Source organism: Verruconis gallopava (genome assembly GCF_000836295.1).
Source record: "Verruconis gallopava strain CBS 43764 unplaced genomic scaffold supercont1.29, whole genome shotgun sequence".
NCBI classification, from domain to species: Eukaryota; Fungi; Ascomycota; class Dothideomycetes; order Venturiales; family Sympoventuriaceae; genus Verruconis; species Verruconis gallopava.
The window spans coordinates 126,746-146,532 of NW_015622165.1; the positions used below are offsets into that span (position 1 = coordinate 126,746).

At 51.5% G+C, this 19,787-nt stretch overlaps 7 protein-coding genes across 7 annotated transcripts; 4 read left to right on the plus strand and 3 right to left on the minus strand.

Moving 5' to 3' along the window:
- Positions 1-48: 48 nt before the first annotated feature.
- Positions 49-1,033, plus strand: PV09_07398 (uncharacterized protein). The gene is made up of 2 exons (XM_016361159.1): positions 49-198; positions 271-1,033. The coding sequence occupies exons 1-2, from the start codon at positions 173-175 to the stop codon at positions 848-850; spliced, it is 606 nt and encodes a 201-aa protein (XP_016210979.1). The 5' UTR covers positions 49-172; the 3' UTR covers positions 851-1,033.
- PV09_07399 (uncharacterized protein) lies at positions 1,025-2,628 on the minus strand. Its single transcript, XM_016361160.1, has 6 exons — positions 2,509-2,628; positions 2,350-2,449; positions 1,814-2,240; positions 1,439-1,729; positions 1,241-1,355; positions 1,025-1,184 (listed from the first exon to the last, which is right to left on the minus strand). The coding sequence occupies exons 3-6, from the start codon at positions 2,222-2,224 to the stop codon at positions 1,075-1,077; spliced, it is 927 nt and encodes a 308-aa protein (XP_016210980.1). The 5' UTR covers positions 2,225-2,240; positions 2,350-2,449; positions 2,509-2,628; the 3' UTR covers positions 1,025-1,074.
- A 166-nt stretch (positions 2,629-2,794) lies between these two features.
- Positions 2,795-7,515, minus strand: PV09_07400 (uncharacterized protein). Its single transcript, XM_016361161.1, has 2 exons — positions 7,307-7,515; positions 2,795-7,163 (listed from the first exon to the last, which is right to left on the minus strand). The coding sequence occupies exons 1-2, from the start codon at positions 7,347-7,349 to the stop codon at positions 3,286-3,288; spliced, it is 3,921 nt and encodes a 1,306-aa protein (XP_016210981.1). The 5' UTR covers positions 7,350-7,515; the 3' UTR covers positions 2,795-3,285.
- Positions 7,516-7,665: 150 nt separating this feature from the next.
- Positions 7,666-10,305, plus strand: PV09_07401 (uncharacterized protein). Its single transcript, XM_016361162.1, has one exon. The coding sequence runs from the start codon at positions 8,125-8,127 to the stop codon at positions 9,877-9,879; it is 1,755 nt and encodes a 584-aa protein (XP_016210982.1). The 5' UTR covers positions 7,666-8,124; the 3' UTR covers positions 9,880-10,305.
- A 2,592-nt stretch (positions 10,306-12,897) lies between these two features.
- PV09_07402 (uncharacterized protein) lies at positions 12,898-15,128 on the plus strand. The gene is made up of 3 exons (XM_016361163.1): positions 12,898-13,251; positions 13,302-14,311; positions 14,363-15,128. The coding sequence occupies exons 1-3, from the start codon at positions 13,212-13,214 to the stop codon at positions 14,771-14,773; spliced, it is 1,461 nt and encodes a 486-aa protein (XP_016210983.1). The 5' UTR covers positions 12,898-13,211; the 3' UTR covers positions 14,774-15,128.
- Positions 15,129-15,394: 266 nt separating this feature from the next.
- PV09_07403 (uncharacterized protein) lies at positions 15,395-16,927 on the plus strand. Its single transcript, XM_016361164.1, has 6 exons — positions 15,395-15,668; positions 15,720-15,731; positions 15,815-15,849; positions 15,906-15,983; positions 16,044-16,498; positions 16,555-16,927. The coding sequence occupies exons 1-6, from the start codon at positions 15,595-15,597 to the stop codon at positions 16,612-16,614; spliced, it is 714 nt and encodes a 237-aa protein (XP_016210984.1). The 5' UTR covers positions 15,395-15,594; the 3' UTR covers positions 16,615-16,927.
- Positions 16,928-17,030: 103 nt separating this feature from the next.
- Positions 17,031-18,527, minus strand: PV09_07404 (uncharacterized protein; the record flags this gene model as incomplete). The annotated part of the gene is made up of 1 exon (XM_016361165.1): positions 17,031-18,527. The coding sequence occupies one exon, from the start codon at positions 18,525-18,527 to the stop codon at positions 17,031-17,033; it is 1,497 nt and encodes a 498-aa protein (XP_016210985.1).
- Positions 18,528-19,787: the final 1,260 nt, after the last annotated feature.

The window sequence follows — 19,787 nt, forward strand, 5'->3', positions numbered from 1 at the left end:
TCGAAAAAAAGTTCGAGAGCCGCAGGGCGGGACTTTCGTGATCAACAACACATTTTTGCGGTCTCGTTCACCCAGCGTCAATTTGAACACAAGAAAACTGAACACGAGCCCGGGAAGATTTGTACGGTTATTCCAGACGGTCCCTCGGCGTTGAGGACTGCAAAACGGCAAGATGAGAATCGAAACATGCTCGTTCTGGTGCGTAAAGCCCGGTTTTTGAAAAAAAAATTCCAGTCCTACCATGCTCTGTGCTAACACGCATCTTTGCAGCTCGCACCCCGTTTATCCCTCTAAGGGAATAATGTTCGTCCGTAATGACGCTCGAGTTTTCCGCTTCTGCAAGTCGAAGTGCCACAAGAACTTCAAGATGAAGCGTAATCCGCGAAAGCTCGGCTGGACGAAGTCCTTCCGACGAGCTCATGGCAAGGAAATGGTTGTTGACGGTGCATTGGCTTTGGCAGCCAAGCGTAACGTTCCTACAAGATACAACAGGGAGACGGTGGCGACCGCACTGAAGGCTATGCAAAGATTCAGCGAGATCAAGGCTAGAAGAGAGAGGGTGTTCTACAAGAACCGCATGCGCGGTAACAGACAACGGCAGCTCGAGGCAGACAGGAAGTTGGTGGCTGAGAATCAGCACTTGCTGCCCAAGGAGCTCAGAGACGTTGTTGAACCGGCACAAGAGCAAGTTCAGGAAGAGGTCGACGACATGGAAGTTGATGCGGTTGAAGAGGAGTTGGAGAGCGAGATGGAAAGTGAGGAAGAAATCGAACAGAAGGCCAAGAGCAAGAAGACGACCAACAAGCAGAAACTGAAGATGAAGGTTGGCGGTGGCTTCGATGCGGAGTAGAGGCGTTTCTCCATCTCCTTCTTTCTGCTCCGCAGTTCTTCTGCACACAAATTACGGCGCATAGGCGTATACTTGGCGTGAGAATTGCCTGTTCGTATCAAAGAGGCATGGTCGCGCAAAATATGGGTCGGCATGTCATGAGTCTAATGAGATACCAAATACTATTGATTCGATCTTCTCAGATTGCAAATTGACCTCATCCGTTTGCACAGCAATTTGGACTCTCACATCTTACTGTCGCGATGATGCGCAAAAGTTGGGGGCTGCCTGTTCACGGGCTTCTGCTGCCACGCTACCATCCTCCTCGCCGCTTCACGGGGATTCAATCCGTCGGCTGACTTGAATCAGAGAAGCTCTAGGAAAACACGATCGGAAAGATGAAGCACATACCGTATCCGATAAACCCAGCAAAAGTCTTGTAGCCCATCAGTTCAACGATGCGAGGTGGTATCTCGTCAAGTTTCCTGGGATCCACGGCAAGGTATTGGTTCTCAATCTGGCGCATCTACGGGCACTGGTCAACGTCTTTTCACGAAGAAAAGTGCAATTTTGGATTTTTTGGGGGGTTTTTTTTGAGGACGAACTCACATATGGCTGGCAATACTGTACGGTCATACTCATTCGTGGTCTTGTACTCTCGTTCCTCCCACCTGAATGCCAAGTCGTGCTGATGAAGTAAACGACGCTTCCTGCAGGACATACTGCCGGCTGCGCCTGGTCGTCTGTGGGTCGGACTCCGGACGGCCACAGGTGGGAGCCCGGGACGATGCGTGTGGCACCATTGGTGGCGGTGAAGTCGTCGAAAGCTACAATTATAGCGGATCCGAGAGGAGGGCGAGGACGCGGAATGGGCGCAAACGCATCGTCATGATGGAAATCCTGCTCGCCACAAGTCGTGAGCAATGACACAGTATAAACGAAGAGGGACTTGGATGAGTAAAGGGTGGTGATATGGATCTGTACCTGCGCAACCTCTCCGGGATTGATCTGTATGGTATGCATTGCGCTCAAACAGTACCCCGGCTCGAGGAAATAATCATTCAGTTCTAGCACCCTCTTAAACGTGACATACTGGTCGAACTCCCTGCTCTTGTTCAGAAGACTGTATATCCGATTCGTGTTCAGCCCTTCAAATGGATTTCTGCCTCTCTCTGGGTCCCCGCCGCTCAACCGCGCAATCTCGGCCTTGGCTTGAGCCGCCGTCTGGGAGCTGAATTGATTCCGCAGAATCACATACCCATGGTTGAGAACATGCAGGATGTCTTGTCGAAGGGAATCATTTTGAGGTAGTTCTTTGTGAGGAGCAGACGTATAAGGGAAAACTGATTGGGGCATGGGTCTGTCCCGGAGAAAAGACTGTGTTGTCTTGCTCATTGTGGAAGGGAGCCAACTGACCGCTATCGTTAGTTTTCTCTGCGACACAGTGATGACGCAAGTTTCTGCTCTTAATTTCTTCGGATTCAATTTTAACAGAGATGTAAAGAAAGACATGCACGCACATTCAATTCCGTTCAGGCATATCAAATCCACCGAGCTGGACTAAGTCTGACCATCAAAGGCGACCATTCGAAAGAATGCCCAAATCTTGATCAAATCTTACTTTGCGTGAAATCGACTACAGTCAGTCTAACCTCTCTTTTTATGCTCGTATAACGCACGAAATATGTACCCAATATCAGCTTTTCTACATAATAGTCGTGGATCAAAACAGGTTTGGACAGATCCTTATGCTTTTCCTTCTGCTACACGCCCCGCTGCCCCGCAACGGTTCGTACGTAAATCTCTGAAAACTAGAACATCGCACGAGACTGACTGTTAAACGCCGCTCGTAAAAGGCTAAATGAGGAGTAAGCTTGTATTCTGCCGAGGCATAGCTATTTTGGTGTTATGTAGGGTAACCCAGCTCATCACGAGACCAGCGACCGTTGCAAAACCGTCATCGGAGGGGATTTAGAACAATTGAGCTGCATTCGTTTCTCAGATAGCCGTGGTTTTACTGCAAATGCAAGATAATAGTACAGGTCTTGAGTTTTTTGAGTGGTGATGCCCGAGCAATATTTTGTAACAGAAACAAGATAATAAAAAGTCCTCTCCATGTCCATGCAACCAAGCGCACACCTTCTGTTGGTATGCTCCTGTCTATCTCTCGTGGACGACGGACGGATGTACAATGTAAAAATGACACAGATAGATGCCCCGTGAATAGTGATGCGCAAACAACGTATCAACCAGCGTTTTCTTGTCCAATCCGCCTCGTTGCCCTATGCCCAATTGTACCCCACCCATCTATCGACGTTTTGTCCATATCCCCCAGCATCTTGAGAAGAGGTGATGCAATGATGAAATGCACACATATGAGCACAAGTAAAATAAAACCACGAGAACAACCTCTTCTTCTATGTGTTCTTTTCAGTTTCCACGGCGTAACATGCGCCTCACGAAGTCTTTGCAGCTGAACGCTTAGCCTTCGGATTTGCGCTTCTCTTTTTACCACCAGAGCTCTTCTTCTTTGCCCCGGAGTCGCCATCGATATATCTGATCAGTTCATCAATATTTCTGTTATCCAGTTGATAGCCCTTCTTTCCCCCCGTGCTCGTGGCATCTGCACTGCTCTGACCAACTTGAGGCTGCACTCTCGCGCCGATGGGAATACGATTTGAGAATCTCACACCCCGCAGTTTACCAGCTTGCAAATCTTTTTGCCGCTTCGCAAGTGTCACTGCGTTCTGTGTGAGCTGCTCCAGCCATTGCTCTGCTTCCTTAGTGTTACGATCCTCCGGGCCGAGAGCCGCCCGGAAAATGTTGCAGCACTCACGCATACGGTTGACCGCAGCATGGTGATCACGATCGAGTACAAGCGCTTGCGCAAGCTGGAAGAGCAAGGTTCCCGTGCTGACAGATGTCTTGCCAGACATTTTTTCTGCAATCGCGAGCGAAGCCTCGAACCAGATGCGCGACTCGTGATAGCGCTTCATGCTCTGCAGCATAACGGCGGCATTATTGAGCGTGGTGATGGAATCAGGATGGTTTGGACCGTATACAATCTTCCACAGTTCAAGGCAGTGCAGAACATATGTTAGAGCAAGTTTGGAGTTACCGTTGCCATGTTCAAAGAGGGCGAGATTGAGATACGCGGAGATGGTGTCTGATGCATCGACGCCCATGGTACGCTCGAAGACGATGACTGCCTTACGGGCAAGCTCGACAGCCGCATTCTTCTCGTCCATGCTGTAATACAGCGTTGCCATTTGCAAATACGTCCTGCCTACTTCGGGGTGCAGAATGCCGTAAATTTGCTCATACAAGGAGAGTGACTCCATGAGCAATTCCTGACCAAGCTCCTTCTGATCTTGTGCTAGTGAAATGCGGCCACCCTCGTAAGCCTCCTCTGCAAGCACACTCTTTGGCGAGGCCTCCTTTACCACGGCCACGACATTTAGGATATCTTCTGGCTTGAACGTTACGCACCGTGCCTTAGGTGCAGGAGAAACACCACGCAGCGGCGAAGAGCTGCCCTTGCCCTTCTTCTTGCCCTTCTTGCTTGAAGTGCTCAGATGACCGTTTTGCACTGGCGCGTTCGAAGATTCTTCGGATGAAGTGACGGAGTCATGATCTGTCGTTCCATTGGCCTGCTTCTCTTGGGGTCTGAACAGGTAGTTGATTGCTGCGAGTTGTAGGCCTAGCTTGAGCGAAATTTCACGGAGCATCTGCAGCTCTTTTCCAGGTTCGATCACCTTGCCTTGCAGTGTGTATCTATAGCGCATCGAAACTTGCTCTACGATCTCGGCACGCAGGCTTTCAGGAGTAACAGTCTCGAAGCTGAGATCCGCATCTGTGTATATTTCTCGCATCACAGGATCAATGTCCGCCTTCGGATGTGGGTTTAACTCGGTGCCTAACAAGCAATTTAGGAGATGTGCAAAGCATGCTGGAGCCATCGCGAAAGGCAGTTGGCGAAGCCGTCTGCTTGCAATGTGCTTGAAAGCGCGGCTGACCATCTCCTGCACAGCCAAACGATGCAATGCTTGTAGTCTCGGATTTTCCTTGTCGGATGCCTCAGCAATGGCACCTAAGTAACGCATGTTGATACCTCGCTTATGCATAAGTGTGCTTAGCGACTCGCCATCCATCGGGAAGCCAACCTCTTGCTCTTGTAGATCGTAGATCAAGCCTGGGATAACTTTGTCGGTAAGGAAGGCACAGGCAGCTCGCACCTCTGCCTCATCCTTCGCCATCTGCTCGATATCCTCATCCGTTGGCGGTTTCTGGCCCGAGAAGACATCTGGGTTCAGCGAGAAGCTGAAGCCGGTCATGTCGACGCGTGGGATATCTTCCGCAACGACTTCCTTTGGCTCTGCACCTTCGTCTTTGGCAACGAAGCCAGCTTCCTCTGTATTCTCGCCGCCGTCATTCTTGTGACCGTTGATTTGATCCTTCTTCTCCTTAGTAGGTCCGTTAGTTGCCTTCTTTGCCAGCTCCGCACGAACATATTCATTAAGCTTCTCCCTTGCGTACACGCCCACAAGCTCCGGTCTCAGCACGGTCATTCGGTGCGGATAGTTCTTCTCCTCTCCCTTCTTTCCGGCGCTCTGCTCATCCCCCCAATATCGCTCGATCCATGGCACATCCAATGGCGTAATTCTGTACAAGTCTAGGGCATACTTGCGTGCATCAGTACCGATGAGACCCTTGGTCTCCACACTGCCCTCAAGATCGTGCCTCTTGCCCTCCTTGTCCCAAACGGCATGCTTCTTGATGTGCAGCGCATTGGATAGCTTCTCGAAGAGTGGCACAAACGCCTCGTTCTCTGCAACGATATCCTTGCCTTCGACTCCGCCGTAGTCAATCTGGTGCTCTCCTGGCTCCTGCTGCTTGAAAATGCCTGGCACGATGCTCTGAGCTACGATACGCTTACCGAGGTAATCGACGACGACGGTGCCCGGCGTGTATAGTCCCTTGATGTCTAATTGATTGACCTGGCGAACACCGGCCACATCCTTGCCTGTCGCCACTCGGGCTGCCTCATCGCCGCCCTCAGTCGCAAAAGTACCGACGCCATCGGCACCAAAGGAGAAGAAGATATTGTTGTACACAAAGATCTGCGCGTCCCGCCCTTCCGTGGGATTCAGAGCCGGGACTTCTCCGCGAGCAACCAGAACAGCACCTCGCACCGCTGCCTCATTATAATCCGCAAATAATTTGGACGTCAGACGCTCGCGGAACACACGGTCCTGGACCGTCTCTGTAGGGAGCTCGCGGGTAGTCTGGAACTCTTCGTTCCAGTCGCGCAGAGTGTCTGTGCCCTCCTGACCTGCCATTAAGAACGTCTCTTGTGTGCGCGCGATGTCGGCTTGATGATCGGCAGTTGAAGGCGGCGCCACGAGCCATGGGCTTGCTGGGATAGCATTCTGCAGCTGAAAAAGAGCGAGGGGTTCGCGCTGCGAGTTGTGCTCTAGCAAGGCCTTGAAGGATGCGTCAAAAGAAGGCGAGATCTTTTGCAGTAGGGTGAGCAGCGAATGTGCGCTTGCGTTCTTCGGTGCAGCCTTAGGAAAGGGATCGAATTTGTTGTTGCTCGATTTGTTGACGTAGAAGCCCGAAACGTGGGATGTGATGTGGTACTGATCGCCCTCATTAGTGGTCACGGTGAGATAAAGCAAGTGACCGATGGTCCGCAAGTGATGCGGAGGTGGATTGTAGGGTGATATGCTTATTGACTTGATCGTCTTCGGGGCGGGAGGTTGCTTTGGAAGCAACATGTTCTGCACGGAGCCAGAGCCGTCAAAAGCGTAGCCCGACAGATCAGCCTCGGACGCTGGGAGCGGACCGGCGGGCGCTTGACCATTGGTCTCCGCGGCAGAGACGGTCAAGCTGTCATGCAGACTGAGGCCGGCCGAGATACCGTGGATTGTATCTGTGCGATCCCCAGCGGCACCGATGAGTTCACGAATCCTCATAATGTGCATGCGTGCCTCTTTCTCATTGTACGGGTCCTCGACCAACTCAATGGTCGAGTCTGCAGTTACGCCGGGCACTTCGGAAAGCTCAACGAAATCGTTGATACGCTCGCCATTATGCTCGAGATGGAAGCACGAATACTGCATGGCAAAGGGCTGGTCTAGAATCGACTGCCGAATATCCTGCACCTGCTCCTGGCTCGACACGGTGATCTTGGTCTCGCCAGGCTCGTGGGGCAGTTTCACGGTGAGAGTGAATATGGACTCGGACGGCTGCACCTCTGGGGCGTCCCCAGGACCGCTGGACTGGTCTTTGGAAGCATCTTGCTTCGCTATCGATGACTGATCGGATGCAGGAGCTGGAAAGGAATCGAATTAGCCACGTCAGGCTCTATCCATTGGAGCATCAGTTCGGTCGCAACTGCCTTTGCTCGCAATTGGATCGACGAATCCAGAAGCAGCATTGGAGTCCATCGCGTTTGTGCGGGAGGAAAGAACGTACAAGTAATGGACGCATCGCTCTTGCTGTTTTCGGCCATTGGCATCGACAAAGCCAGACAATTCACCAAGCTATGGAAGGAACGACCGTTTGAGAGAAACCAGAAGGAGAAAAATAGAGGACGACTATATTACAAGGCGATGGACAATGCACTTTTTTGTATATAGTACAAGAAGGTTGGAATGGAAATTGTTTTTCGCTCGGAAGAGCTGCTGCGCTCGAAGAAAAAAGTTTGGGTCATAAATGGCTTCGCGGGCCATATTCGGCTGGACGGCTGAGCAGGGATGTCTCCGGAGCGTGACAAGCCTTGCCCAGCCCGCCCGTCCACACACGACACGAACAAAAAAAAAAAAAAACAAGTGGCCGTGGAGAGTCGCGAGCAAGAGAGCAGCTCAATTCGTATCCGTGGTCGGGCAGAGCTGTGGTTCTCGTCCCTCGCGTACATGTATCCATTGCCATCCTCCATCACCCGGATCAGTTCCGTCGTCATCCCCGTCGTCACCAGCGGCCCAACCAATCAGTCTCCTCCACCTTCGTTTTTCCAATTACGCATCCATTCTGGGAACTCCGCAACCACCTCCGGCGGACAGGAGCCCGCACGGCCCCCTGAAATCCTCCTGCCCACAATTCCAAAGCAACTAACTGCGAGAGACGGACTGTGCCACGCGAAGCACATCCCTTAATACGGCCCCTGGCCTGAGAAAGCGATCCAAGTTCGCCACGTTCCTATAACAAGAACACCTCAAGTCGCGTCCCAGACTTTAGTACACGTGGTGCCTCCGCAGTAATCAACAATGCAGCTGTCATAGGTCGCGCGGACGATGCTCGGGAGACACTTTGTTCGCGGCGCGTTTCGCGCCGCCCGTTACCCAACCTTTGGATGTGGGGATGCCGTCATAAGTAGCAGCACAAACAGCGGCTATCGGGTCGCCTCGTTGCGTTGCGCAGGTGCGCAGGAGCTGTATCCCTCGAGGACGTTTGCGCGAACGCTCATCAATGGCATCGGTCCGCAAGCGCAAGACCCGGATCCAAACCCAGTTCCTGGCTCAGATGCTGCGGGCGAAGGAGAGAACTCGGGGAGCTCGTGGAAGCACACGGCATGGAAGATGTTCGAGTCTGCCGCAACGACGGCCGCATCCATCAGCATCCTGGGTCTCGTTGGCTACAGCTACACGTTGTACTACAAACGTCACGTGCTCAAAAAGATGGAACGCGCTTTCGAGCCTGGCGATCCCGTGCTAGACATCATCGGCCACGGAAAGCGCGCTCTGCCGTCTACGGATGTTCATGACGAAACACAAGAGGACGACCATGATCACTGGATCCTGAGACACGAGCAAGAAACGTTTGACAAGATCATCAGCGGACAAGACAGAGGGAACTATCACCTTCTGATTGGCGAAAAGGGAACTGGAAAATCTTCCATGATTTTGGACAGCATGTCCAAGATCAACGGTGAAGGCGTTGCCATGTTCGAGGCCCATGCTGACCTCGAGATCTTTCGACTTCGCCTTGGCAAGGCCCTGGACTTTGAGTTCCACGAGGACAATGTGGGCAGCCTGTTCTCCATCCGCGGCCCGCGCGATGCAGGACCTCTTCTGGACATCGAACGTGCCTTCAACAAGCTTGACAAGGTGGCCATCAAGAGGCGCGAAAAGGTTGGACGGCCCCTTGTGCTGATCATCAACAGTGTGCATCTGTTGCGCGACGACGAGGACGGACGTGACATCCTCGAGCTGATCCAGCAACGTGCCGAGCAGTGGGCCGCTAGCAACCTGTGCACCGTCATACTAAACAGCGATGATTATTGGGTCTACGAGCGACTCAAGAACTATGGGTCCCGCATGAAGGTTCACCCAATTCGCGACCTACCCAAAGGTGCTGCCATCGCCGCGCTCAAGAACTACCGAAAGCGCTACCGAGGAGAGGACCTGGACTACAGCCTGCTAGAAAAGATCTACGACAAGGTGGGCGGGCGTCTGACGTTCCTGAGCCGTGTCGCGCGCTCGCGCAACATGCTCGAGACCTGCGAACAGATCATGCAGGCGGAGAAGACGTGGTTTCTGAACAAGTGCTGGATCCTAGGCTCCGATATGGATGACGACGTTATGGACCAACAAAAGTACGCATCGGCGGCCATGGTGCTGGCCAAGGCCCTGGTTGAAAAGGAAAAAGAAATGGCCGTCAGCTACGATCCCAAGCTGGGCCACATACTGCCTGCCATCCCACTGCACGAGGCGCGCCAGATCATGACGCGTGCCGATTTCATACAGTCCTACGATCATGACAACCTGTTCAGCATCGATGCCGACGCCATGGTGCGCGCAGACAGCGTGCCGATGATGAATGCTTTCCGAGAGATCTGTGCGCAGGAAGGTTTCGATCAGTATCTGCAGGACACTCTGGATAGGATCAGCGATATTGAGAGTCTAGGACGCACGAGGGAGTTGACGATTAAAGACCTGTGGAATGGAGGCAAGTATAACATTACGACTAAGGACCGGAAGGGTGTCTTGGATAAGACGATCGTGTTTGAGGTAGAGAAAAAGGAAGACGAGGAGGAAAAGGAGGGATGAATTGCTGATAACATGCACGTCCTCACTCCTCATTCGTCATGGTTTGCTTTGTGCCCAGATGGTTGCGCGTTGAGTTGGATAGGCTCTTTGCACGCAGTATTACTGGACTTTTCATCAACAACAAAAATCCGTCACTGTATCATTAGCACCAGATCGTAGAGCAGGGTCAGGCTAAACGCCTAGAACACTATGCGGAAGAGAGTTTCCTTGTGTACATATGCTCACTCGGGTATATATGTTTTCGATCTTCTTTGCGAACAAGCAAATGATTGTCTTCAGCATTGGCATTCTGCGCATAGTCTTCACTCTCACCATTCTGCACTGCTTGCGTTTCAAAGCCTTCCTGTAGAATTGGTGTCTGATTAGCAGAGGCTCACTGCTCTATCGTAGCATACGCAGCCAAACAGGCAAATGAAGGGCCCCCGGCTTTGATGCTGTGGTGAGCACAGCTATAGCAACGATAATATAAGGCTTGCAGACACGTCAAACAGAGCCCCCTGGCGCAACGGATCAACGATCAGTATATATTGAATGAACCGAATCTCGGTGATGCAACGTGGACTGTGCCATGTTGGGATTGATTTGTGCTATCATAACCGAATGAAGTGAAAGTAGAGCATCGATCATCCGCTTTCCGCTTGGAACACGGGTCGGTCATCCGAGCAGCAGCAACAAGATACGTGTGTCTCTGCAATACTTTGCAGTCGCAAAGGTATGACGATCCGATACAATTGAGGCATAACTGACAGGTGGTCGATACGTAATGGTTCTGCGGCTAGGCAAGAGAAGGTGTTCATGAGGTACCTCGGGTATTCTTAGTAGCTGTTTTGGCGTCTCTTGTGAGTTAGATCGTGGCTTGGATCATCCTCGTTGCAAGACTAACTGACGAAAAGCAAGAATGATGCAACCTAGTGGGTCATATTAGACAGTTGGCGTTGCGGTGCACTACCCCTGGAAACATGGGTGACTTGGCTTCCGCGATTTGGGGAGTCCGGTTCTGGACATAAGTCGCAAAGGAACATATTCCAGAACTGTAGCGCGATTATGACTTGCTCCACGTAAGCTGTAAGTCACATGCGAAAACTTCCAGGCAACTTGTAAGCAGAAATATGAACATCAAGCTATACAAGCACGGTCCTAAGTGGCTGAAGCGTACGCGAGTATCATGACGCATGACTTGTGTATCGAACAAGTGCGTTAGCCCCATGAAGTTCGACGTCTCATTGAATACGTCCTCATATCTCTTCAGCAGGTTCTCAGATCTGTACTGATCCGTATATTTTGCGCATTAGCATGGTGGAGAACGATTCTACGAGTGCCCAGGGCATCTCATTAGACTCAATATGTGCTGCTGACAAGAGTCCTACGACGGCGACGAGCGAAGTCCTCGGAAGGCGCCGCCGCAAATCGTGCTTGGGTCTGATTACTCGGCTGAGTAAGGACACAGGCAGCTCAGGACGGAAACGCCCAGTGATCTCGGGGCAGCAGCAAGCTGCCGACTCAAAAAAAAAATGTGGAGGGAATGAAGACTGTCTAGCTGATCGAATCCTTCCTTGTTCTTTGGCCAGCCAGATGGTCCATATGCCAAGACGTATTTGTGGACGGATTTTCATGGCACAGGAAGAGTAGTCGTGGACTTGCAGGAGCGTTGGCTAGTTGGGACAGGCCAACAATAACATCCTGTTCTGCTTCGCTCCGACAATGGTCCCAACGCTCGAACATGAGTGGCTGTACACATCGGTGTCCGGAGAACCGCATTCACCGACATCCAATGTCGATCCCCTGTCAGCTTTTCATCACGATAAACTTTCCACAGCCAGTTGGAAAAGTAGCATTTGGAAAAAAAATAGTGTTCGGGCTTGTGGTTCAAGCATTCGCAAAAAGAGGGACATTCATAGCGACGGGGTCGATTTGAAAAGGAGCTTCGGTGGGACAACACAATATTGCATGAACATACGGGGTGAGATCAAACAGTCGGTGCAAAGAAGACTCATACGCAGTAGAGTTGTCTTACACACATGCTGCGTGGTCGCAGTTCCGCAGTGCACGCATCGATGACAAGGCCAGCCTTTCAAACATCGGACCCCACAAAATGGTGCTCATCGAGAAGTTCGGGGCCCCCAGCCAACAAGCTTCTTGGCATCCACGATACGAACCCGTTCGGCGTAATACCTTGAAGCAGGGTGAGAGAAAATCACAGCTGTTTCTTGCTCATCAGAGTGGCTCCAGGTGTGTGTAAGACGAAGGCTCAATCCAGGAAAATGCATGATCCAAGCGGCCTGAAGGAAAGCGAAGACGACCAAATCGAACTGGGAGCGTGTGGCGTAGCAACGAACGTCCTGCCACGGCTGTCGACATCACGGGCGAACAGTCTGCTGGATGGGGCCGCACTGCTAGCTGGATCTGTGTCTTAGCATGCCACAGTAAGCTTGGTCGAGGCCGGCCACGCGTTCAATGTGAAACGCTCTGATCGATAAGGATGCGCTTCGGCAAGGCTCATGATAGCTCATCCCAGCATTGGAATTCGAGTGTGCGTGATTGGCTGCGAGATGCCGCGCTCGTGGAGTTTTGTTTACGGCCGGCACTGCCACTTGGCTGGGCCGCCTTTGCCCAGACGACTACTGGGGCTTCTCCTTGGCGTACATGAGAGCCGTCAGTCGCTTCACGGCATTCTGCGCGCCAAATTCAAATCGCTCAGCGCGGATGACGCGTTCCAACAGAATTGTTTGACTCGCACGCATCACGATGAGAACGAGGAGTGCTCGTTGCGAGGGAGCGACCGGAATTTGTCCGCAACAACAGACGGCGCACGCCCGAGTATATCTGAATCCGGGTCTCCTCATCGGTTCGCGCTGTGCACTTGTGCACTGGTCAAATTTATCTTTAGGCCATCTCACCGTTTCCCCTTGCTGATACGAGTTGCGACAAGCCAGATCGGGATAAGACCAGCCACCATTGCTGCAGCCCTTTGCCTCTTTAATTATCCCTTCACGAGGTTTTGGCTTTGCTTTGCCCACCATTATTGCGTCGCGTTGATACCAGCAGTAGTAAGGCTGCGGCTGGACCTCTTGTTTCCTTTGTTGCTATACTTATTTTCTCCATACCCGTACGCCCGCTCACCCACAGCCCTCCCCCCAATACTTTTAGCTCTCGACCGGGAGCGAGGAGTCTTCGTTCTAAAGGAGTGGATCCCCTTTTCATGCTTGCTCTTGAAAGCCTTTCACACATTTGCTGCCCGCATTTTCTTCTCCAGGAGACAAAGATTCCTTTGTTCTCCCTTGCTCAATCGGATCTCCCAGAAATAGTGGAAGAGCTGCACAGTATCACCAACTATGAAAAAATCGTCAGTTGCAGCGGCCCTTCTGGGTCTCAGTGCGTTTGTACCTTCTTCGTCATTCAACATAAATTGACAGGCTTTGTAGGCTCGTCCGCGTACGCACAATCTGTCTCCGCTAGTCAGAACGGCATCACGTATTCATTCAGTGTGCCCGACACAACTGCATCCTCAGGCAGCGGAGATGTTTACATCCAGATTTCAGGTCCCACAAGCTTCAGCTACATCGCGCTGGGTTCCGGGAGCCAGATGTCTGGCTCAAATATGTTCGTGATTTACACCAACTCAGCTGGCAACAATGTCACTCTTTCACCACGAAAGGCAACCGGACACAGCCAACCCCAATTTGATTCGAGCGCCCAGGCTGTCCTCACCGAGGGTTCAGGCGTCTCCAACAATGTCATGACCGCGAATATTCGCTGCTCGAGCTGTGCCGATAAATTCGACATCACCAGTTCCAGCGCGAGCCTCATCTACGCTGCTCTGTCGGGCAGCCCTCTCAATGATGACAGCACCTCTGCAACGATCTCGCAGCACACCAACACGTACGGCACCATGACAATGGACATGACCCAGGCCAAGAACAGCGCAAACGACAACCCGTTTGTCTCTAGCAACGGCACGACAGCGACGCCTACTACTGGAACCAGTGGCACTCAGAGCTGCGTACCGATCTCCCAAGTGTCTGGTGAGAGCAACTCTGATAGCGGTGCCACTCCGACTGGCTTCGGTTTCTTCGGAGGCTCTCGACCAACTGGCCGTCCACCATGGGCAACCGGCACCGGCTATCCATTCAAACGTGCCGATAGTACGAGTTCAAGTGCATGCCCAAGCGGTTATGTCCTGTCCGGCTCAAGCAGCGGTGCTAGCTTCAACAACAATGGCTTCAACGCTTCGCAGCAAAAGAATATGCTCATGGCCCATGGTATCATGGCTGGTCTTGCCTTCGCTGTCTTCTTCCCCTTCGGCGCTATTTCCATTCGCCTTCTCAGTTTCCCTGGCCTGGTCTGGTTCCATGCTGCCTTCCAGGTGTTCGCTTACGTCTTCTACATTATCGCCTTCGGCTTGGGTATATGGCTTGCAAATCAGCTGCACCTGGTAAGCTTTCCTTACTTTTATAGCTTCAACCACAGACTAATCAACGAGTAGATGGGCGAGGCTCACCCGATCCTTGGTATCGTTCTCTTCATCCTTCTTTTCTTCATGCCCGTCCTGGGCCAGTTACATCACCGAAATTTCAAAAAGTTCCAGACTCGCACCATTCCATCCTTCGCGCACATTTGGCTTGGCCGCATTGTCATCACCCTTGGCATTATCAACGGCGGTCTTGGGCTTAAGCTGGCAAACAACTCGACCTATGGACCGAAGGTGTACGGTGTCGTTGCCGGTATCATTTTCGCCATATATCTTGCCTCCATTGTCATCGGCGAAAGAAGAAGGGCGAGAACTTTGCGCAACCCCCCCAAGTACGATGAGGTCCTGCTTCAGGACCACCGCAACATGTCGCCGCCAACCAGCCCACCCAGACACAGGGAATATTATGGCCACAGTGCCAAGTGAAGCGCGGACGGTGGTTTGGTGGACAAAACCTAGAAATGCTTTGAATGAGGAAACCATGTCTTGACTACGTTGTAATTCGCTCCTTCTCATGGGCGAATATGGAACGGTCCTCTACGTTCCGTTCGATTTGGGACTAAATATGCTGTCCTTTAAGCGTTTTTGTGTGTGACAGCATCTCAGGATCACGGCGTTGGATCAGATAGGCCGTTTGATGACGGCCACATTTTGGAAGTGAATGGCGCACGGATTTCGATGACGGGGATATACCATCGAGGAACTGGCTAAAAGGTCCAATCTCTGTAGTTAGAGTACGACACCGACTTAAATGTACACGTCAATTAATGCATAGTCATACCACCATTTCGTATCAGTCGAGACGGTGGGGGAAGTCGAAGTCGAAGCTGAGGATGCCCGTGGACTGCCGACATCCGAACCCGAGATCTCAGTATCTGGTCGTGAGGTAGAACGATGCTGTGCGCGGAGTTTCAGCGTGATCGGAGATTTTTGTGCTGATGCACAACTGTGAGGACACTGGCGTGGCCGAAAGACGTGACGAATGTGGGGGGTCCATACGGTAATGAGGAGCGCTCGCTCTGACGACGCCTAATTCGGCAGTCACGCCTTGTCCTCAATTTCGATCATCCCGCCCAGCGACGCAAAAAGCACTCCCTAGCAACCACGGAACATACATATCGCGCGGAGCGCTTCCAAAACCTCTTCTCTGGACCGCCGTATTTCCAGCAAGTTCTATCTTTTAACGACCACGACGCACTCGCATCTATCGTTCCCTGCCCGGCGACGTTTATTCTTGTGTTTACACCATGAGCGAATCTAGGCAGGAATTGCTCGCTTGGGCAAACAACCTGCTCCAGCTGAACATTACCAAGGTCGAACAGTACGCGCATGTCCTCCGTCCGAGTAATCAGTTTTTTAACGTACATTATAGGTTCGGCACCGGGTATGCGAACTTCTGTCGCCATGCTCCGCTACCGCACACATATTGGAGGGGCTATAGCTGACTGTGTTTCTTACCTCTGGCAGTGCTGCATTCTGCCAAATTTTCGACAGCATATTCCGTGAGTGCCGCTCCTGTCCGATCGCTTCTGCCGTACAAAAGCTGACCGCACGCAAGTCGATGTACCTATGTCAAGAGTGAAGTTCAACGTCAACACCGAATATGCGTACATACAGAACTTCAAGATCCTGCAGAGTAAGAGAGCAAACGCCCCGTGTCCACGCAAGTAGTGCAATACCAACTCGCATGGCACAGATACATTCACGAAGCACCACATCGACCGTACCGTGCCCGTCGAAGCGCTCGTCAAGTGCAAGATGCAGGACAACCTCGACTTCCTTCAGTTCACCAAGCGCTATTGGGACAAGTACTACCCAGGTGGTGAGTACGACGCGCTTGCGCGAAGGAAAGGCCAGGGCGGGCCCCCAGCTCCGATTGGCAGTGGAGGAGCCAGAAGGCCGGCTGCTGGTACGGCACCGCGTACGAGGACACCAAATACGGGTGGAGGCGCAGCTTCGGCCGCACTCACAGCAGAGAACAACGCACTCAAGGAAACAGTCGCGGGCCTAGAGAGGGAACGGGACTTCTATTTCAGTAAGCTAAGAGATATTGAGCTTTTGATTCAACAGGCTATGGAGGCAGATCCTGAGCTGGAGAAAGACGAGGATGGCATTCTCAAGCAGATTCAGACTATCTTGTACTCAACAGAGGTACGCGTGATCTTGTATGTTCAACCATGGATGTTCGATATTGACCTAGTGTGCAGGAAGGCTTTGAGATCCCCGCCGAGGTTGAGGGTGAGCTTGCGGAGGAGGAGACCTTCTGAACGAAGCGCACAAATCAATCACCGCATAGATGGGCACGACGAAACGAGTAATCTAAGGCTATGTACAGGCCTAGCTTAGGCATGAATGAAGTGACGATGGGGCATTGTGAGCGGTTTAAACGAGTCAGGAGGTGGCATAGCGTTCTGCGCCTTTCCATTGCAGAAGGCGATGGTCTGATCGAAGGCTGTCATGGCAGCTTTTGTGCTTTTGTTGATACACATCCCTGATGGGTGCCGAAGTTCGAATTCCGAGCTGGCACCGCACCCTGAGGCATTAGATTGAAGAAACAAATCAAAATTGAGTTTTTCCCAATCATATTCTGACCTAGTTCGCGTTTCACTTGGTTTTGCGTTATTTGTAGCTGATATATGCTATATCTTAAATAATTCACGCACTCTACGCGCTCCAGAGCGACTTATTGGCACTTCGGGGAGACCATAGCGATAAGAATGGCAATTATTGTATACATAGCTGAGCAGAATAGAAAAGGTAGACCCGTTAATAAACCACCAACTTCTATGCCACGTTCAAATAACCACGCAATGAAAGGGCTCGCAATCATGAGGCCTATGGTATCAATCCAGCTCATAAACGTCATCAAACGTGCCATCTGATGTAACTCCACCAAACTTGTGGCTACACTACGCAGGTAAAGGTGAAGACCCGAACCAAGCGTGTTGACAACCATCGAAGAGAGCAGCATAGGCAGCGAGTAGGCGAACGCAATCATGAAGAAGCCGAAGCCCGCGGAGACCACACAGCACCTGGCCATGAGCAAATCGATGCGTTGAGAATGCATTCCCAATCTTATCCGAAGAAAATGGCTGAGCGCCGGGTATAAGACGAGCATAAGAGACAGAACCAGTCCCGAGCGGAGGGTGAGAATGAATGTTGCATCAGCGAGCGTGAGTGAGTACCGCGTGGAGATATACTGAAGGGTTATGTCCTTGTTCATCACTAGCATGTGCATGAGGAAGGCTGGTACGAGAAGCAACAAGCGCGTATCCGCCGCGAGGAATGCTACCACGTCTTCACCAGCTCGCTTAATTTGGGACCATGAGGCGAGTGACGATGAACAGCATGTCGACGATGTTTCCGACACTGATCCGCTTGTGGTCGGCACTGCTTCCGTAAGGTAGTCCTTGGTCTCAGGAAGGATGAGTGCTTGTGGAACGGCCAGGAGCAGGAGAGCCAGACCAAGCAGCATAGGCAACCAAGGGCTTACTTTCATAAGCTCCGCGGATATTAATGGCACAACAACCTTTGTGACATTTGCCGAACCAGATATCTGGAAGAACCGCGAGGCTCTCCTCTCTTCAGGAATCACGTCCGTCACAAGAGTGAAGAGCAAGGCACTGGTCATCGCGTGTCCTCCTCCTATGAGGGCGAAGGCGGCAGCCCCCCATATTGCCTGGATGGGGAACGTCTGCCAGAAGAAGCATACCAGTTGTATCCAAGCCGCTCTCAAGGCCACGCCCGTGATCCAGATGATCAAGATTGGTTTCCGACCCCACAGGTCGGCTGCGTATCCCCAAGGAACGCCAACGAGAAGCACCACGCATGATTCAATTGTGGTCAACCAGCCTTTTAGCATTGCGACGTCACCCTGGACGACGTGATTCTTGCAGTGCCGCTCCGCAACACCGTCACCGCCATCAGAGCCAATGAGCGAAGGATCATGCACCGTGTAGTACCGCCGGCAGATGATCGATTCAAGCACTCGCGTTTTGGCCGATTGAATCAATTCCTCGCCGGTACAAACCGTAATTATGGCAAGGAAAAGCATTGCCACGATAGTTTTTTCGGACCTACGACCGCCTTTTGGCGTGTTGAATTCATCGGAGACTTTTGGGACACGCGGGGAACGAAGGAGTGGTGTCTCCTCCTGGTCCATGTGGTCGAACGCGGTCATTCTGTTCAGTTGGTGTCGAAAGCTAGAGGCTTATAAACTCGACTGAAAGCTACGGAAAGGATCAAGCAGAGACTAGAGCTCAACATGCTGGACCTATATATTCGTCTTATCATCGCCAGGGTGCTTGTTCTCCAGGGACACCGAGCAATACGAGTGTTCTGCCCATCCTCTGGAGGCTTATTTAGGCATCATAATTACTTTCTGGGGGCTTAGCTTTCCGCTATTCCGGGCGAGAAGCCAACACTCCAGGACTATCCTGCTCGCTTGATAGGATTTCATTGTTACTCAAGAGGGGCTGTCAGATATGCGTACACGCGTTCAAAAGTTATCCGCGCGAATAAATGCAATTGGAAGCTTCGACTGAAGTATGATCGAGTTTGAACGCGCGTCAGGCTATGCTGATTGTAGAACGCAGAAAACCCACCCACGAGAACCCCCCGTCTGGTTAGTTGCATATAACAGGGTCGGAAACATCTTCATCCGTATGCGGTACTGCTGAACGTGACTTGACATCATTTCCCGTACAAACATTGTATCTATCCTACAGCCGATTACTTTCGTAGAGCGGCTTTAAGTCGCGAGTTGCAGACGCAATCCCACAAGCTGCTTCGATACAGTCATTATCTGATACGAATTTTCCGATGGCTCGTGTGAGCATAACGCTCTGTGCTTGCTCGGACATCAAGTCTGATATGTCTGCATTGATTTTGAGATGTACAATGTTCAACAACTTAACTCTCCGTAAGGGAAAAGGAGCGTGACGTATGCCCAACACTTGATGAAAATGCCCAGTCGTCGTAATACGTGCGTTGACTAGAGCAAAATTACACCGCGACGTGAAACTTCACACAATGATGATACAAAGCACAATACTGAGGGTATAACGCAGGATATATGCTGGATTCATAGGTCAATATTTCTTCGAAAGGGGAGGCCGCTGCTTGCCACATCAAAGAAATCATATCGAGGTAGTATTTATGCGTTCGAATGCTATCGAGTTGCAGAATCCATATCTATGAAAACCCTTAGACAGCTTCCGCACGCAGAGCATTATGTTCCAATGTGCAGCGGTGTCACCGAAGGTGCCGAGAAGGGCGAGTCAATGGCTTGCTTCATCTTATATTTGAGGCATGACAAGCAGTGACCAAGGTCGACAAAGACAGTGGAAAAAACATATTTTCCGCTTCATGATTGGTTTGTAACATTCGGCCGACTAAATATTAAGTGTAAGCGATCCTGTTCGTGACTTGCTGATTGTTG

Bases quoted from the DNA above. Each gene is read 5' to 3' on its own strand.
- PV09_07401 (XM_016361162.1), top strand. From the start codon at position 8,125: ATGCTCGGGAGACACTTTGTTCGCGGCGCGTTTCGCGCCGCCCGTTAC.
- PV09_07399 (XM_016361160.1), bottom strand. From the start codon at position 2,224: ATGAGCAAGACAACACAGTCTTTTCTCCGGGACAGACCCATGCCCCAA. The intron at 1,356-1,438 runs GTGAGTTCGTCC...CAGTGCCCGTAG, and splicing joins TACAGTATTGCCAGCCATAT to ATGCGCCAGATTGAGAACCA. The intron at 1,185-1,240 runs GTATGTGCTTCA...GATTCAAGTCAG, and splicing joins TGCTGGGTTTATCGGATACG to CCGACGGATTGAATCCCCGT.
- PV09_07402 (XM_016361163.1), top strand. From the start codon at position 13,212: ATGAAAAAATCGTCAGTTGCAGCGGCCCTTCTGGGTCTCA. The intron at 13,252-13,301 runs GTGCGTTTGTAC...CAGGCTTTGTAG, and splicing joins AGCGGCCCTTCTGGGTCTCA to GCTCGTCCGCGTACGCACAA. The intron at 14,312-14,362 runs GTAAGCTTTCCT...ATCAACGAGTAG, and splicing joins TTGCAAATCAGCTGCACCTG to ATGGGCGAGGCTCACCCGAT.
- PV09_07398 (XM_016361159.1), top strand. From the start codon at position 173: ATGAGAATCGAAACATGCTCGTTCTG. The intron at 199-270 runs GTGCGTAAAGCC...GCATCTTTGCAG, and splicing joins ATCGAAACATGCTCGTTCTG to CTCGCACCCCGTTTATCCCT.
- PV09_07403 (XM_016361164.1), top strand. From the start codon at position 15,595: ATGAGCGAATCTAGGCAGGAATTGCTCGCTTGGGCAAACAACCTGCTC. The intron at 15,850-15,905 runs GTGAGTGCCGCT...ACCGCACGCAAG, and splicing joins AATTTTCGACAGCATATTCC to TCGATGTACCTATGTCAAGA. The intron at 15,984-16,043 runs GTAAGAGAGCAA...CGCATGGCACAG, and splicing joins GAACTTCAAGATCCTGCAGA to ATACATTCACGAAGCACCAC.
- PV09_07400 (XM_016361161.1), bottom strand. From the start codon at position 7,349: ATGCCAATGGCCGAAAACAGCAAGAGCGATGCGTCCATTACTT. The intron at 7,164-7,306 runs GTACGTTCTTTC...ATTCCTTTCCAG, and splicing joins GAGCGATGCGTCCATTACTT to CTCCTGCATCCGATCAGTCA.